A 19,774-nucleotide genomic window follows, 5' to 3' on the forward strand; every position below is an offset into this window, starting at 1 on the left:
AGAGAATGAAAAGAAGGCAATGATCTAAGTCCCAAGGGTAACAATGAGGATGGATTTTAAATTTAAATATATTGTTGACAAAGAGAACTGGAAGTCATGACCTCAAGGTTACCTAACTTACTAGGCTTCTCTCAGGATTCAGTTTTATCTCCTGCAATCCATTTCTATACTGTTGTAGAAATCTTAATATTACAACTCTGATGTTACTTTGTTACTTAGTATACTTTAAGGACAGCCATCAAGATCCACTCCAATCTTCTTGGTATATTATGCAATATAGTTCATAATCTGGGGGCGCCTGAGTCGTTCAGTTGTTTAAGTGTCTGCCTTCAGCTCAGGTCATGATTCTAGAGCCCTGGGATAGAGCCCATGTCCAGCTCCCTACTCAGTGGAGAGCCTGCTTCTCCCTCTGTGTGCTACTCCCTCTGCTTGTTCTCTTCCTTTCAAACTCTTGCCCTATCTCAAATAAATAAATAAAATCTTAAAAAAAAAAAAAAGTTCACTGGCTAGGCTGATCTCTCTGCTTCATTTCTTACAATGACCCCCTAGCATCCCCTCCCTCTTCATCCCTACCCAAATGCCACTTCCCTCTATAGTGATCAATTTGGGATTCCCCAAGAAACTGTTTTCTCCTGCCTCTAGTCCTTTGTACCTGCATGTTCCTCTTCCTCTTCATTTCTTTCCTTTCATCCCATCCTTCATGTCCTTGATCTTTTTTCTTGGTTACTCCAAACTTCCTGGTACTCCAGAACATGAGTTGCCACTACCTCCTAGAAAGTTGCCTTGCTTCTTGCAGAGTGAGCAGCTACCTTACTATATTTAAATATTCCTATACTGATCCTTAAATACAGGGTTTGTGTCTTATTCACAGTGTTTGTTCAACATACAACACAGAGCCTGAATTATAGAATATCCTTGATTATTTCTTGAATGAATGAATGAATGAATGAGACCAACATCACTGTGGTGTTCATTACCGAGACTAACATTACTGAGATGATCAAAGGAACAGGTATTGATTCCTAACCAGCCACATTTCTTAACTAGGATCCTTCCCAATTCCTAACCACTCACAGACACCTACTTCATAATAAGCCCTCGAACAGAGATAAAATCCTTACCTCAGATGGATTGGAGACACTGCTGCTAGATTTTATTAAGCAGTGTAGTAGCTTATTTGAGGGAGTCAAGGAGTGCAAATAGAAATTGGTGAATAAAGTGGCTTTTGCCAGTATTGGGGAAGGTACCAGCTGTGAGGAGGTATGTGAGATCAGTGATTCAGGGCCCTCCCATTCTTCTGACTTTGTGACTTTCTCTGGGAACGGGCAGCCTTGTTTCTGAATGGCCAACACCACTGAGAGAAGATTCACACAGGAACAAGAGATTGCTTGTCTCCTCTTATGTGAGGAGTTAGGATAGACTGCTTCTCTAAACCAGTCACCCTTTGAAGGAATTTTTCTAGCCGCCAAGGAATTGTCAGGCTGAGAACACTGCTTAAACTTTTAAAAATACTTTCACTCCAACCAAGCTCTGAAGGAAAAGCTGAATAAAGGAAAAATTCAAGAAAAAGGATATGAGAAGAAGACCCAAAAGTAGAACTTGAAGTGCCTGGCCTCACTTTCCCTGGGGGCCACAGTGAGCCAGGGTTCTTGTCTTTTTTTTTTTTTTTTTAAGATTTTATTTGTTTATTTGAGAGAGAGAGCAAGAGAGAGCACTAGAGAGAATGAACAAACAGGGAGCAGCAGGCAGAGTTGGAGAAGCAGGCAGGGAGGCCAACATGGGGCTCATTGCCTGGACCCTGAGATCATGATCTGAGCCAAAGGCTGATGCTTAACTGACTGAGCCAGCCAGCTGCCTCCAGGGCCCTGTCTTTGAGGATGGTTCCTCTTCCTTACTATGCAATTACAATGACTTTGACTTTCCACTTATTTATGTATTGGTTTGTTTGTTTCTTTCTTTCTTTTTAAGATTTTATTATTTATTTGATAGAGAGAGAGAGAACACAAGCAGGGAGAGTGGAAGAGGGAGAAGCAGGCCTCCCGTGGAGCAGGGAGCCTGACACTGGGCTTGATCCCAAGACCCTGGGATCATGACCCCAGCAGAAGGCAGACACCCAGTGAGTGAGCCACCTAGGGACCCCAACCTTCCACTTATTTAAGGGGAAATCTCTCCCCAGCTGACATGTTCCCTCACTGGAAATGCTAGTCTAGGAGACAGGATTTTAATAAATCCCCTAGGTGTGATTCCTGACCTTCCACCTCTGCTTTCTTCTCCCAGTAAATGAGCTCTGCTGGCCCAGAGGGAGCCCTCCACCTGTAAAGGAAACATGGAGGGCCATTTTCACATCTCTGAGTGTACACTTACTGACCATGCCTTGGGCTGGTACTACCAATCTGCTCCAAGTCCCAGGGCATAGAGAAGACCCCACATGGTCTCAGCTGTCTTAATCTTTCCCCAAGAGGTAATCCTTTCACTGAACATAAATGAGTATCTCAGAGTAAATGAACTAGAACAAATGTATGCAGAGTTTCCTGCATTGTTTTCCCTCCATAGATTTGTTTTCTTTTTAAATTTTCTCATTCAATATTTGTTGAACTCCTATGTTCTAGATGCAAGATGCTAAATTATATGGCAATGGAAAAAATAGAAAACTATCCCTCTGTCATGGATCTTACACTGGAGCACTTGTAACATGGAAAGTGTAGCACTGTATTCTGGCTGGAGGAGACATGAACCCTGGATACAGATTTACCTTTCCTAATTACAATACTTCTGCCAAAACTACTATCTGTAGTTACTATCTGGATTTAAAGAAAGGACCTTATACACTGTCATGTTGTTTCACATGGCATTGCTTTTGATCGATAAATGAAATACACTTCACAGTAAATGAACTATAGCAAAGGGCCCATCCTCATGAAATCCAATGATCTTACCATGTTCTCCACCATCACTGAAGTAGCTGATTAGATTGTATGGTAGAAAAACCTTTTAAAGATGTGGTTACAGCACCAGCTAGCTGGCAATACTTCATAGGGCTGGAGTAATATCCTCCAGGATGCTGTCTACGCTCTGAATCAGCATCCAGTGCATGGTACTGTTTCTCCCACTACTAATACTCATATGTCCAGGAACCAAGGACTGAAAATAGGAGGGGCTCCATTCCTTACTACCCCTAGTGAGTCCTAGCAAAATTTTTGCTTCCTATCCCTGTATATTTTCTGGCCTAGAAGTCTGAATTCCAAAAGAAGGGATGTTTCCAGTAGGAGATACAATAATTTCATTGAACTGAGATTTGAGACTGTCACCTGGTGTCTCTCTCGTGTCTCTAAATCAATAGGTGATTGATCCTGATCCAAGGGGAAACTGGTTGCTACTATATGAGGTAAGGAAGAGTATGTCTGGGATACAAGAGCTCTTTTGAGTATCTCTTTAGAACTACCATGATGGGGATGAAACTAGAGGGTATCATGCTTAGCGAAATAAGTCAATTGGAGAGAGACAACTATCATATGATCTCCCTGATATGAGGGAGAGGAGATGCAACATGGGGGGTTAAGGGGGTAAGAGAAGAGTAAATGAAACAAGATGGGATTGGGAGGGAGACAAACCATAAGTGACTCCTAATCTCACAAAACAAACTGAGGGTTGCTGGGGGGAGGGGGGTTGGGAGGGGTTGGGGTTATGGACATTGGGGAGGGTATGTGCTATGGTGAATGCTGTGAAGTGCGTAAACCTGGCAATTCACAGACCTGTACCCCTGGGGATAAAAATATATGTTTATAAAAAATAAAAAATTAAAAAAAAAAGAACTACCATGATGGTGATTATAGTTAATGGAAAATTATAACAATCTAGTTCAGGAAGTACTTCTAATGGCTCAGACCTTTCAGAAATGAAGGCTTGGGTTACCCAACCTGGCAAAGAGCCATGAACTTCTGAGGTGCTTTTAGAGAACAAAAAGATTATGGCATGGCTATTTAAAGAAGGCAATTACAAATACTAGTTACGACCCTATGAACAGTTGCAGAAACAAAGTGGGACTTGTAATAGTTTAATAGTTATTAGTATTTATTATGAATTACACACACACAATATTTGGTATATATATATATATATATATATATATATATCACAACTCGGCTTTCATTTTCTTATTCCCTTTATCCCTGTACTGCCTAACATACTACATATTAATAAATTAACTTTATATCACAGTATTTTAGCTATAGGATATCAAAGGAGAAGAGCAAACATCCTTCAAGGACTTTGCATCTTCTGGAGGAAGGGTTAACATATTTTTAGTTTTACACAGGATAGTTGCATTGTGGTAGGTGGAAGTGTGACTTTGTATTTGTCTTGATTTGGAGATTGTGTGGTTTAAAGAGATGTGTATCAGTGGCAGGTTGACTAGAGATGGACTGTGGTGGTCCATTTTATGTGTCATCTTGGCTAGGCTGTAGTCCCCAGTTTTTCCATCAAACATTAATCTAGGTGTTGCCGTGAAGGCATTTTGTAGATGTGATTAAAGTTTATAATCAGTTAAGTATGGATGACTATTCTAGATAATCTAGAGTAGCCTGATTCAGTCAGTTGAAAGGCTATAAAAGCAGAACTGACACTTCCCTGAGGAAGAAGAAATTTCACCTGTGGGGAAGCAGCTTCAGCTCATGCCCAAGACTTCCAGGCTGCCCTTCCTGACAGCCTGCCCTATATATTTCAGATCTACCTTGCCAGCCCCCACAATTGCATAAGCCAGGTCCATGTAATAAATCTCATAATTTATATCTCCTTCTGGTTCTGCTTGTTTTGTTGAAGCCTTACTTGTACATCCAGTACAAATCTTTCTGCAATAAAGGGAAAATTTTACCAATTTCATCATCTGGAAAACTTCCTGCTACTCTCAGTTTTGACAATTTATCTATTACTTTCTTGCTGGTTCACTGCCTGGTGGATGTCCAGGAAAACCATAGCCTTTTCCTATCTATCTCCTTCTCTGCAGATTTCTATTCAGCTACAGGGCACTCTGTTTTTCCTTTTTGAATGCCACTCTTCCAGTTTTGAATAAAGGAATATAGTTATAACTGGAGGACAGCATTAAATATGTAGCATAGTTATAAAATCTAGTTACATACAGATTTTGATCTTCAATTTTTAAAATCTGAGTTGTGGATGAAGTTGTCAATTTTACTATTTTTCTACTTTTAGTGTTTTAAACATTTAGAAGTAAACTATTTTAAATGTTAAAGTAAAAGAAGTATAAAAAGCAAACTCATTATAGATGGGGAAAGAACAATGCGCTGTTATGGAAACAGTAAGTTAACTTTCTTGGAAATCAAGTTCATGAAATAAAGTAGGAGATAAGTAAGTACACAGAGGATTTGTATAACAAATAATCTAATGGCTATATAGAAAACTAAAAATAAGACAGTCTAGACTAGAAAAGGAATGTCAGGTTATAAATACAGATGATACTGGAGGTTATAACAATAAAGGTTAAGGACTGCTTAACTAAAATTGAAATGAATTTTAAGAATAAAAATAAACTTGTGAGATTTCAAAATAGCATTGTCTATTAGGAATTAACAAAAGATTTTTGAGCAGAAATATATATCACATAACACTGCTCCCTTTTAATAAAAGACTAGAAAATTCTAACTTGAGGGTAAGAAATTCTGTGATAAAAATAGAGCGCCTTGGGGGAGTAGTCAAGATGGCGGAGAAGTAGCAGGCTGAGACTACTTCAGGTAGCGGGAGATCAGCTAGATAGCTTATATAAAGATTGCAAACACCTACAAATCCAACAGGAGATCGAAGAGAAGAAGAACAGCAATTCTAGAAACAGAAAATCAACCACTTTCTAAAAGGTAGGACTGGCGGAGACATGAATCCAAAGCGACGGGAAGATAGACCGCGGGGGGAGGGGCCGGCTCCCAGCAAGTGGCAGAGCAACGGAGCACAAAATCAGGACTTTTAAAAGTCTGTTCCACTGAGGGACATCGCTGCAGAGGCTTAACCGGGGTGAAGCCCACTCGGGGTCAGTGTGGACTTAGGTCCCGCAGGGTCACAGAAGGATCGGGGGTGGCTGAGTGTTGCAGAGTTTACAGGTATTAGAACGGGGAAGCCGGCTAGACACTAGAGTCACTGAAGAGTGACTCTCAGCTCAGGGTTACCTTGAACCGGTCGCAGGCTCGGTGAGCTCAGAGCGCGGCCGGAGGCAGGGTGATGGGAGTAATTGGGCGCTGTTCTCTGAGGGCGCACTGAGGAGTGGGGCCCCGGGCTCTCGGCTCCTCTGGGCCAGAGACCGGGAGGCCGCCATCTTCATTCCCATCCTCCGGAACTCTACGGAAAATGCTCAGGGAAAAAAAGCTACCGAAAGCAAACCTGAGCGGATTACTCAGTCCGGCCCCTGGTAAGGGCGGTGCAACTCCGCCTGGGGCAAAGACACTTGAGAATCACTACAACAGGCCCCTCCCCCAGAAGATCGACAAGAAACCCAGCCAGGACCAAGTTCACCTACCAAGGAGTGCAGTTTCAATACCAAGGAGTGCAGTTTCAATACCAAGGAGAGCAGCGGAATTCCAGAGGAGGAGAAAGCAAAGCACGGAACTCATGGCTTTCTCCCAATGATTCTTTAGCCTTGCAGTTAATTTTTTTTTTCAATTTTTTTTCTCTTCTTCTGCTAAATTTGTCTTAACTTTTACTCTTTTCTTTTTTAACGTTTTTTAACTAGTTTATCTAATATATATATATTTATTTCCTTTTTATTTTTTTTCTATATTGGTTTTCTTTTTAGAATGGTTTCTTTTTTTTTTTTCTTTCTGAATCTTTTTATCCTTTATCCTTTCTCCCCACTGATGATTTGGGATCTCTTCTGATTTGGCTAACGCATATTTTCCTGGGGTTGTTGCCACCCTTTTAATATTTTACTTACTCCTTCATATACTCTTATCTGGACAAAATGACAAGGCGGAAAAATTCACCACAAAAAAAAGAACAAGAGGCAGTACCAAAGGCTAGGGACCTAATCAATACAGACATTGGTAATATGTCAGACCTAGAGTTCAGAATGACGATTCTCAAGGTTCTAGCCAGGCACAAAAAAGGTATGGAAGATATTAGAGAAACGCTCTCGGGAGATATAAAAGCCCTTTCTGGAGAAATAAAAGAACTAAAATCTAACCAAGTTGAAATCAAAAAAGCTATTAATGAGGTGCAATAAAAAATGGAGGCTCTCACTGCTAGGATAAATGAGGCAGAAGAAAGAGCGATATAGAAGACCAGATGACAGAGAATGAAGAAGCTGAGCAAAAGAGGGACAAACAGCTACTGGACCACGAGGGGAGAATTCGAGAGATAAGTGACACCATAAGACGAAACAACATTAGAATAATTGGGATTCCAGAAGAAGAAGAAAGAGAGAGGGGAGCAGAAGGTATATTGGAGAGAATTATTGGAGAGAATTTCCCCAATATGGCAAAGGGAACAAGCATCAAAATCCAGGAGGTTCAGAGAACCCCCATCAAAATCAATAAGAATAGGTCCACACCCCATCACCTAATAGTAAAATTTACAAGTCTTAGTGACAAAGAGAAAATCCTGAAAGCAGCCCGGGAAAAGAAGTCTGTAACATACAATGGTAAAAATATTAGATTGGCAGCAGACTTATCTGCAGAGACCTGGCAGGCCAGAAAGAGCTGGCATGATATATTCAGAGCACTAAATGAGAAAATCATGCAGCCAAGAATACTATATCCAGCTAGGCTATCATTGAAAATAGAAGGAGAGATTAAAAATTCCAGGACAAACAAAAACTGAAAGAATTTGCAAACACCAAACCAGCTCTACAGGAAATATTGAAAGGGGTCCTCTAAGCAAAGAGAGAGCCTAAAAGTAGTAGATCAGAAAGGAACAGAGACAACATACAATAACAGTCACCTTACAGGCAATACAATGGCACTAAATTCATATCTCTCAATAGTTACCCTGAATGTTAATGGGCTAAATGCCCCAATCAAAAGACACAGGGTATCAGAATGGATAAAAAAGCAAAACCCATCTATATGTTGCCTACAAGAAACTCATTTTAAACCCGAAGACACCTCCAGATTTAAAGTGAGGGGGTGGAAAAGAATTTACCATGCTAATGGACATCAGAAGAAAGCAGGAGTGGCAATCCTTATATCAGATCAATTAGATTTTAAGCCAGAGTATAATAAGAGATGAGGAAGGACACTATATCATATTCAAAGGATCTGTCCAACAAGAAGATCTAACAATTTTAAATATCTATGCCCCTAACGTGGGAGCAGCCAACTATATAAACCAATTAATAACAAAATCAAAGAAACACATCAACAATAATACAATAATAGTAGGGGACTTTAACACTCCCCTCACTGAAGTGGACAGATCATCCAAGCAAAAGATCAACAAGGAAATAAAGGCCTTAAATGACACACTGGACCAGATGGACATCACAGATATATTCAGAACATTTCATCCCAAAGCAACAGAATACACATTCTTCTCTAGTGCACATGGAACATTCTCCAGAATAGACCACATCCTCGGTCCTAAATCAGGTCTCAACCGGTATCAAAAGATTGGGATCATTCCCTGCATATTTTCAGACCACAATGCTCTGAAGCTAGAACTCAATCACAAGAGGAAATTTGGAAAGAACCCAAATACATGGAAACTAAACAGCATCCTTCTAAAGAATGAATGGGTCAACCAGGAAATTAAAGAAGAATTGAAAAAATTCATGGAAACAAATGATAATGAAAACACAACGGCTCAAAATCTGTGGGACACAACAAAGGCAGTCCTGAGAGGAAAATATATAGCGGTACAAGGCTTTCTCAAGAAACAAGAAAGGTCTCAGGTACACAACCTAACCCTACACCTAAAGGAGCTGGAGAAAGAACAAGAAAGAAACCCTAAACCCAGCAGGAGAAGAGAAATCATAAAGACCAGAGCAGAAATCAATGAAATAGAAACCAAAAAAACAATAGAGCAAATCAATGAAACTAGGAGCTGGTTCTTTGAAAGAATTAATAAGATTGATAAACCCCTGGCCAGACTTATCAAAAAAAAAAAAAAAAAGGGAAAGGACCCAAATAAAATCATGAATGAAAGAGGAGAGATCCCAACTAACACCACAAAAATACAGACAATTATAAGAGCATACTATGAGCAACTCTACGCCAACAAATTCGACAATCTGGAAGAAATGGATGCATTCCTAGAGACATATAACCTACCACAACTGAACCAGGAAGAAATAGAAAGCCTGAACAGACCCATAACCAGTAAGGAGATTGAAACAGTCATCAAAAATCTCCAAACAAACAAAAGCCCAGGGCCAGACGGCTTCCCGGGGGAATTCTACCAAACATTTAAAGAAGAACTAATTCCTATTCTCCTGAAACTGTTCCAAAAAATAGAAATGGAAGGAAAACTTCCAAACTCATTTTATGAGGCCAGCATCACCTTGATCCCAAAACCAGACAAGGATCCCACCAAAAAAGAGAACTACAGACCAATATCCTTGATGAACACAGATGCGAAAATTCTCACCAAAATACTAGCCAATAGGATTCAACAGTACATTAAAAGCATTATTCACCACGACCAAGTGGGATTTATTCCAGGGCTGCAAGGTTGGTTCAACATCCGCAAGTCAATCAATGTGATACAACAGATTAATAAAAGAAAGAACAAGAGCCATATGATACTCTCCATAGATGCTGAAAAAGCATTTGACAAAGTACAGCATCCCTTCCTGATCAAAACTCTTCCAAGTGTAGGGATAGAGGGCACATACCTCAATATTATCAAAGCCATCTATGAAAAACCCACCGCAAATATCTTTCTCAATGGAGAAAAACTGAAAGCTTTTCCGCTAAGGTCGGGAACACGGCAGGGATGTCCGTTATCACCACTGCTATTCAACATAATACTAGAAGTCCTAGCCTCAGCAATCAGACAACAAAAGGAAATTAAAGGCATCCAAATCGGCAAAGAAGAAGTCAAACTATCACTCTTCGTAGATGATATGATACTATATGTGGAAAACCCAAAACACTCCACTCCAAAACTGCTAGCACTTGTACAGGAATTCAGTAAAGTGTCAGGATATAAAATCAATGCACAGAAGTCAGTTGCATTTCTCTACACCAACAACAAGACAGAAGAAACAGAAATTAAGGAGTCCATCCCATTTACAATTGCACCCAAAACTATAAGATACCTAGGAATAAACCTAACCAAAGAGACTAAGAATCTATACACAGAAATCTATAAAGTACTCATGAAAGAAATTGAGGAAGACACAAAGAAATGGAAAAATGTTCCATGCTCCTGGATTGGAAGAATAAATATTGTGAAAATGTCTATGCTACATAAAGCAATCTACACATTTAATGCAACTCCTATCAAAGTACCATCCATTTTTTACAAAGAAATGGAACAAATAATCCTAAAATTTATATGGAACCAGAAAAGACCTCGAATAGCCAAAGGAATATTGAAAAAGAAAGCCAAAGTTGGTGGCATCACAATTCCGGACTTCAAGCTCTATTACAAAGCTGTCGTCATCAAGACAGCATGGTACTGGCACAAAAACAGACACATAGATCAATGGAACAGAATAGAGAGCCCAGAAATAGACCCTCAACTCTATGGTCAACTAATCTTCAACAAAGCAGGAAAGAATGTCCAATGGAAAAAAGACAGCCTCTTCAGTAAATGGTGTTGGGAAAATTGGACAGCCACATGCAGAAAAATGAAATTGGATCATTTCCTTATACCACTCACTAAAATAGACTCAAAATGGATGAAGGACCTCAATGTGAGAAAGGAATCCATCAAAATCCTTGAGGAGAACAGAGGCAGCAACCTCTTCGACCTCAGCCGCAGCAACATCTTCCTAGGAACATCGCCATAGACAAGGGAAGCAAGGGCAAAAATGAACTATTGGGATTTTATCAAGATCAAAAGCTTTTGCACAGCAAAGGAAACAGTTAACAAAACCAAAGACAACTGACAGAATGGGAGGAGATATTTGCAAACGACATATCAGATAAAGGGCTAGTGGCCAAAATCTATAAAGAACTTAGCAAACTCAACACCCAAAGAACAAATAATCCAACCAAGAAATGGGCCGAAGACATGAACAGACATTTCTGCAAAGAAGACATCCAGATGGCCAACAGACACATGAAAAAGTGCTCACCATCACTCGGCATCAGGGAAATACAAATCAAAACCACAATGAGATATCACCTCACACCAGTCAGAATGCCTAAAATTAACAAGTCAGGAAATGACAGATGCTGGCGAGGATGCGGAGAAAGGGGAACCCTCCTACACTGTTGGTGGGAATGCAAGCTGGTGCAACCACTCTGGAAAACAGCATGGAGGTTCCTCAAAATGTTGAAAATAGAACTACCCTATAACCCAGCAATTGCACTACTGGGTATTTACCCTAAGGATACAAACATAGTGATCCGAAGGGGCACGTGCACCCAAATGATTATAGCAGCAATGTCTACAGTAGCCAAACTATGGAAAGAACCTAGATGTCCATCAACAGACGAATGGATAAAGAAGATGTGGTATATATACACAATGGAATACTATGCAGCCATCAAAAGAAATGAAATCTTGCCATTTGTGACAACGTGGATGGAACTAGAGGGTATCATGCTTCGTGAAATAAGTCAGTCGGAGAAAGACAACTATCATATGATCTCCCTGATATGAGAGAGAGGAGATGCAACATAGCCGGTTAAGGGGGTAGGAGAAGAGTAAATGAAACAAGATGGGATTGGGAGGGAGACAAACCATAAGTGACTCTTAATCTCACAAAACAAACTGAGGGTTGCTGGCGGGGAGGGGGTTTGGAAGCGGGGGGTGGGGTTATGGACATTGGGGAGGGTATGTGCTATGGTGAGTGTTGTGAAGTGTGTAAACCTGGCGATTCACAGACCTGTACCCCTGGGGATAAAAATATATTATATGTTTATAAAAAATAAAATTAAAAAAAAGAAACCAGTCCTGAAAGAATTGGAAAAGAATCTGTTTTAATTATTTTCAAAATAAATCTAATTTTCAAAAAAAATAATAAGAGCGCCTTATATTATCTTTAGTGCCTATGTGAGGGCCATGACCCACAACGTTTCTTTTTGACTAAAGAAAAGTAGTAATATCATTATGAATATACAGTTGTTAGGCTAAAGTAATGAAGGCCAGGAGAATATAACAGGTTTAAATAAATTGGAAACTACCATAGTCTATATAATATAATGATTTATACAAAATAAATTAAAACAATCTCATATGACCATATACGAAGCTTAATACAAAATGGGAAGACCATGTAGTTACAATGTAAATACAGTCAAAACAAAGCAAATATGGTATTTAAATCAATAACAGAATTAAAAGTTAAGAAATGTGGTTTCCAAAGCATTGGCGCAATATAGTATGCCTGCAATCCTTAAACTCTTGGCAGACTGTATTTCATTATTGTTGCTGTATTGTTGCTGAGCCAGACAGAATCCATCTCTCTTCTATCATTTATAATGGCTGAATGACCGCATATACTAGGATATTGCATCCACTTTTCCAAAATCAAAATGAAAACAAATGAGAGGAGGGAAAATCCTGCACATCCAGACCAAGTACCATCTAAGCAAAAGCATTTTTGTGACCTCTTGTCAATGTCAATGCTTCTTTTACCTAAAAAGGAATAGACTTTAAGGAATTGCTACTACTTTTTCTGAAGTCATATTTGCTGACTCTCTTACATCTAAAAAAATTGTATATGTAGAAATTCCAGCAAAGGAGGAAATTAAAACATGAAATTATATATTATATATATATAATTTGTTGAAACTTCTACATTATGTATACATTTTATATTATAAAATTATTTTATGTATAAATATTATATATCATGAAATATATATATACACACACTATATATATTCTTACACATAGATATATATTAATCTTGTTTTCTCTCTGCTATGGTAAGTTTTGCATGCTGTCTACCTTATGGTGTTTCTATTACATCCTAAAAGGAGTTGTATTTTATATTTCCTTAAATTTGAAAAGGTAATTACAATAAGATGTCAATTGTTTGTAAAAGGAATCAGGCCCCTAACCCTCTAGGAAGCAAGAAACAGGTCCTAGCCATGAAACTGATGATTATAGAACCTCTTTTTGTATATTCCTCCTAAGACAAAGGGCTTTTAAAATAAAGCAAAATCAAAATGGGGAAATCTCACCAATAGAATTCTCAAAACAAGTTGGATAGTAACTGATTACTTCTTAGCATCTTCATAAAAATAAAATTATTTTATAACTTCACTACCAATGCATGTCTCATTAAATTCTGGTTATTTCACTCACTGCATTATAAAAGGAAGCATTTAATTAAGCCTGAAAGAAAAGGACATTTTTTTTATATCTGGCTCCTTATCCTTTAATTGTGCACTAAGTCAGTATGTTTATAATTACAGACTTTCACCCAGTGTAGGTGAGTTCTGAGATTAAGTCAAATGAAAAGAGAAGGAATCTCTGAGTCTCTTTAGCAAAGAGAATCTTTCAAGAAAAGGGCTTGGCCACTTGCCATGGTTTTTCTGATGGCATCTTTGACCTCCTTGTTCCTCAGGCAGTAGATAATAGGGTTGAGCATGGGAGTAAAAACTGCATATATGGCTGAGATCAATTTGTTATAATTGAATGAAGCAATGGCCCGAGGTCGGACATACATGAAGATCACAGCTGTATAGAAGATGACCACCACTGTAAGGTGAGAAGCACAGGTGGAGAAGGCCTTCCACTGTCCAGTGGCTGAGGGAATGTGCAGAATGGTAGAGACAATGAAGCCATAGGAAAGGACAGTGGCTGAGAGGGGAAACACAAGAATGAGAATGGCTAGCACAAAGTCTACCATCTCAGCCATAGAAAAGTCCATGCAGGCCAGTTTGAGGATAGGGGAAACATCACAGAAAAAATGGTTCAAGATATTATTGCCACAAAAAGCGACTTGGGAGATGAAGTATACCTTTGCCATGGAGATGGTGAAGCCACTCACCCAGGAACTGAGAGTCAGCTGCACACAAAATCCTGTGGTCATCATGGCTGGATAACGAAGAGGACAACATATAGCCACGTAACGGTCATAGGCCATGGCAGCCAAGAGCACACATTCAGTACAGGCAAGTGAGATGAAAAAATAGAGTTGGATCATGCATCCCAGGAAGGAAATGGTATTGGGATGAAGTAGGAATCCAGCCAACATCTTGGGGACTGTGACAGATACATACCAAGTCTCCAGAAAGGACATGGTACCCAGAAAATAGTACATGGGCTTGTGCAGGGACCCAGTGATCCATACAGTGTGAATGATGACCAAATTTTCCAATAGCACAAACAGATAGGTGATGAGGAAGAGGAAGAAAAGCAGAACCTGTAGCCATGGGGATGAAGGGAAACCTACCAGGATGAATTCACTAATATGGGTGATATTTTCCTTTGACATGGCTAGGACACCAAAAGACAAAGGATTTAATGAAAATAGCATGAGTGAGATCCACATTAGCAACAAGGTGCCCTCAGGCTATAGGTACTTTATCATTAAATTTAACTCTGTTCCACAGTCTGGTCCTGGGGTGTGATCTGAGAGGCACGAGAGACCACAAGATCCTCTTCAGAAAATGGGACATTAGAACAGGACCTGAAAACAAATCCACCAAAGACACAAAGTTAAGAATCTCAAAGCAAGTTGGTGCAGCCACTTTGGAAAACAGTGTGGAGATTCCTCAAGAAATTAAAAATAGAGCTTCCCTATGACCCTGCAATTGCACTACTGGGTATTTACTCCAAAGAAAAGAAGGGCCATCTGTACCCCAATGCTTATAGCAGCAATGGCTACAGTTGCCAAACTGTGGAAAGAACCAAGATGCCCTTCAACGGATGAATGGATAAGGAAGATGTGGTCCAAATACACTATGGAGTATTATGCCTCCATCAGAAAGGATGAATACGCAACTTTTGTAGCAACATGGATGGGACTGGAAGAGATTATGCTGAGTGAAATAAGTCAAGAGAGAATCAATTATCATATGGTTTCACTATTTGTGGAGCATAACAAATAGCATGGAGGACAAGGGGAGATGGAAAGGAGAAGGGAGTTGAGGGAAATTGGAAGGGGAAGTGAACCATGAGAGACTATGGACTCTGAAAAACAATCTGAGGGTTTTGAAGAGGCGGGGGGTGGGAGGTTGGGGGAACCAGGTGGTGGGTATTAGAGAGGGCACGGATTGCATGGAGCACTGGGTGTGGTGCAAAAACAATGAATACTGTTATGCTGAAAAGAAATAAAAAATTTAAAAATTAAAAAAAAAAAAAGAATCTCAAAGCAGAATCATGAGGTCAGATTCGGGATTTAGGCCTTCAGACCTGGGTCAGAAGGAAGTTTTCAGGTAGTACTAGGAGTAAATACTTTCCTTATCAGCATATTTTCAGATTTCATAAGCAGCTATAAGGCAGGAAACCATCATGATTGGAATAAGTGCAAAGGATGGTCTAGGGCAAGGCAAGAAAGCAGGGTAGTTCAAATTCTGGAGAAAATGAAAGCAGAAGACCAACTGGAAAACACTCTCCTAAGAGTGTTTGTGAGTGTTTGTGAGTGACTTTGGCCTATGCTTCAGTTATATAGTATGTCTCTTGAAAATGCTGGCAAAGCTAGTTAACAATTACTTGCCTATTTTTAAGGCCATGACTTAAAAAATTGAATGAAGAAATGCCTGCTCTATTTTTTTTAATTTTACTTATTTTTTAAATTTCTTTTCAGTGTTCCAGAATCCATTGTTTTTCCACCACACCCAGTTCTCCATGCAATACAGGCCCTCCATAATACCCACCACCAGGCTCACCCAATGTCCCACCTCCTTCCCCTCCAAAACCCTCAGTTTGTTTTTCAGAAAAGGCCTGCTCTATTGAGTAAATACATTTGGATGTTTTAGATGGCTCCTAATAATAATGTTATGTATATACATATATGATAGTTGTATATATACATATAAAATAGTTCACATTTGATCTCAAATTAATTTTTATAGTTCATCTATACCCTCTCCAAAGACTGGTTCAAAATTTTTGTGCTGTCAGAAGTGTTACCTGATTAATTCTATCTACTCATTGACCCTGAAATGTCTCAATATGAACACTGCCAAACACAAGTTGCATTTAAAGAGCTGTCTTGAGAGTGGAGAGTCAGGAACTTCAACAACCCAAAAGAGTCCTGGGCTTTTTAGGGCCAATAGAAAATGAGAAGAGAATTGAAATTTAAAAATGCTTTCTTCATAAGTTGGGATAGAAGAAAGAGAAAAGTAGAGATAGAAGTGAGAGCACTGGGTATTATATGCAACTAATGAATCATTGAATACTACATCAAAAGTTAATGATGTACTTATCTATTCGTCCGTTGAAGGGCATCTTGGTTCTTTCCACAGTTTGGCAACCGTGGCCATTGCTGCTATAAACATTGGGGTACAGATGGCCCTTCTTTTCACTACATCTGTATCTTTGGGGAAAATACCCAGTAGTGCAATTGCAGGGTCATAGGGAAGCTCTCTTTTTAATTTCTTGAGGAATCTCCACACTGTTCTCCAAAGAGGCTGCACCATGGGGAGTTATGAACAAGGGAGGTGGGGGAAATTGGAAGGGGAGGTGAACAATGAGAGACTATGGACTCTGAAAAACAATCTGAAGGGTTTGAAGAGGTGCAGGGGTGGGAGGTTGGGGGATCCAGGTGGTGGGTATTAGAGAGGGCACGGATTGCATGGAGCACTGGGTGTGGTACAAAAACAATGAATACTGTTATGCTGAAAATAAATTTAAAAATGATTTAAAAAATTAATGATGTACTATATATTGGCTAATCGAATTTAAATTTTAAAAAGGGGGGAAACATGGAGTTGAGGGAAATTGGAAGGGGAGATGAGCCATGAGAGACTATGGACTTTGAAAAACAATCTGAGGGTTTTGAAGGGGCGGGGGTGGGAGGTTGGGGAACCCAGGTGGTGGGTATTATGGAGGGCAAGTACGCCATGGAGCACTGGGTGTGGTGCATAAACAATGAATTTTGTTATACTGAAAAGAAATTAATAAAAACTAAAAATTAAAAAATTAAAAAGGGGGAAACCAATTTTTAAAAATTTGCTTGACATTATAAATAACATTAATCTGAAAAAAGAAACATATTTTTCAAGAACACCAATAAAGATGACCTGGAAAAGAAAAGGCAGAATTTAGGGACTTGAAAAACACAAGATATGGAATTTTCTAGATGTTTAGTAGTTTTTTTCTGATTTATTATATACCTTGTGGGCCTGAGCCCCCAGATCTCTAATAAAGTAGTTGGTTATATGTGTAGAAAAAATTACCACAGTAAAACAGAACTCAAATTTGACTTCTTTCTCCACTAAAAATAATTTTTCTTTAATTATTTTTTCCTTTTTTAAAAATTTCTTTCCAGTGTAACAGAATTCATTGTTTATGCACCACACCCAGTGCTCCATGCAATATGTGTCCTCCATAATACCCATCACCAGGCTCACCCAACTTCCCACCCCTGCCACGTCAAAACCCTCAGATTGTGTTTCAGAGTCCATAATCTCTCATGATTCTTTAATTAGTTTTAACAACTCTCTCAGGGAGGTCATTTTTGCCAATTGTGAGGTGGTATGGAAGCACCTAGCCTAAATTACAACAATTATGGAACAAGACTGTGAAGGAATTTTTACCTGTGAATGCACACTCATTCATGTCTGATATTTTAGGAATCATAGAAAACAAAAGAGTCACATAATAAGAGACTTGACATGGACAAAAGGAGCCCCAATACTCAGAACGTACTAAAGCATGAAGAAAACATCAGACCAAATAATTTTAAGAGGTGAGTTCTACTCCATGATCTATCTCTTATCAAGTTTGCAATTTGAAGCAAACCTCAGATAATCTAAATTTTAATTCCCTTGAGAGTGAAAAAAGGACACAATATTTAAAAATTCAACAAATCAAGAATGCAGACAATTGATAGCATTATTAGTGGTTAAGATAAAAATCTATTGAATACTTATTGGAGGCCTGGTCCCACATGCATTTTGAAAATATAAAGATGAAAAAGTCAGATTTTCCTATTCAGAGTTTTGAGAAATAGATAACACAAGTAAGCAAGCCATGATAGTCCAATGTGTTACAGCCCCATTGAAAGACAGATACTCAAGTAGCCCATATGACTGCCTTTTAGAAGTGCCCTTCAAAGAAAGCAGTGGTTGGAACTGGAGGGTATTATGCTAAGCAAAAGAAGTCATTCAGAGAAAGACAATTATCATATGGCTTCACTCCTATGTGCATTATAAGAAACGGGGCAGAGGGCCATTGGGGAAGAGAAGGAAAACTGAATGGGCAGTCCTCAGAGAGGGAGAAAAACCATGAGAGACTCTTTTAACTATAGGACATGAATTGAGGGGAAGGGAGGTGGGGATAGGGTAATTGGGTGATGGGCATTAAGAAGGGCACACGATGTGATGAGCACTGGGTGTTGCATGCAGCTGATAAATTGTTGAACACTATACCTGAAATTAATGATGTGCTATAATTTGGCTAGTTGAATTTAAATGGAAAAAAATCAGTGTAGCTTTCTTATCTGCACCTGGACAGCTGAACCCTGCTAGAGAAAAATCACAAAAGAAGACATGATACTGCCATAATTTATGGTTCTGGAGCTCAACTGTTTCACAAATAATGGCTGGCTATCCTACAATATGTTTTAAATCAATTCACTCTCCACAATTCCCAAAGACACTTGCCTCTGATCTCTAATCTGCCACCCTTACTCTCTTCTCTGACTCTTAGCAGACAATTTTACCTTTTATTTTATAAAAGAGCTTATAGGATGCATGTCTGTTCAACTTCCCACTATCAAACCATTATGCTTTCTTCTCACAAGATTGCCCATTTCTTCTTTAATTCTTATCTAAGACCAGTCCCTCCATCTGCTCTACATATCCCCCTTTTCAGGAAAATAATATATCAGAGGTCCCATCTCTTCCTGTATATAAAAATCATTCTTTTCACAAATATTCATTGAACACCTACTCTGTAACAGGCACTATGCTAGATACTTGAAATAGCTCACTGAACAAAGCAGACAACAAGCCCTAACATTAAGAAGCCGCATCCTAGTATAGGGATATAGGTAGTAAGCACAGTTTTTCTCAAGAAAATCGATGTAAGTACAGTTTTTCTCAAGGAAATTTACTTGAATAAATAAAATAAGGATATAAATGTAAGAATTGATAAGTTCTATGGAGAAAATAGAACAGGATAGGTAAGGATCAGGAGTGTAGAGAGTTCAGCAGTTTCTCATTTCAAATAGGATGATCAGGATAAGTCCCATTGAGCAGAATCATGGAAAAAGGTGACAGCCATTTGACTGTTCGAAGGAAGAGCTTTCCAGACAAAGGGAACAGGTAGCTCAAAGACTTTCAAGTGAAATAACATATGAGAACAGAAAGTCCACTTGGTTTGACTAGAGTGAGTGGAAGGGAGAAATGAAATCAGAGAAGTAAGGGAGTAGGAGATGTGATGATGAACAGATCACCACAGGCTTTTTAAGCAGTTGTAATCATATCTGCCTTTACTCTGAGTAGAGTGGGGACACTTGGAAAGGGTTAGAGCAGTTGAATGA

The 19,774-nt window shown here is 39.1% G+C and overlaps 1 protein-coding gene across 1 annotated transcript; it reads right to left on the reverse strand.

Moving 5' to 3' along the window:
• Nucleotides 1-13,600: 13,600 nt before the first annotated feature.
• Nucleotides 13,601-14,557, reverse strand: LOC116865414 (olfactory receptor 6). The gene has a single exon (XM_032853685.1). The coding sequence runs from the start codon at nt 14,555-14,557 to the stop codon at nt 13,601-13,603; it is 957 nt and encodes a 318-aa protein (XP_032709576.1).
• Between the last annotated feature and the right edge of the window lie 5,217 nt (nt 14,558-19,774).

Source organism: Lontra canadensis, unplaced genomic scaffold, assembly GCF_010015895.1.
Source record: "Lontra canadensis isolate GAN:19392208 unplaced genomic scaffold, GSC_riverotter_1.0 scaffold7, whole genome shotgun sequence".
In the NCBI taxonomy this organism is placed as follows: domain Eukaryota; kingdom Metazoa; phylum Chordata; class Mammalia; order Carnivora; family Mustelidae; genus Lontra; species Lontra canadensis.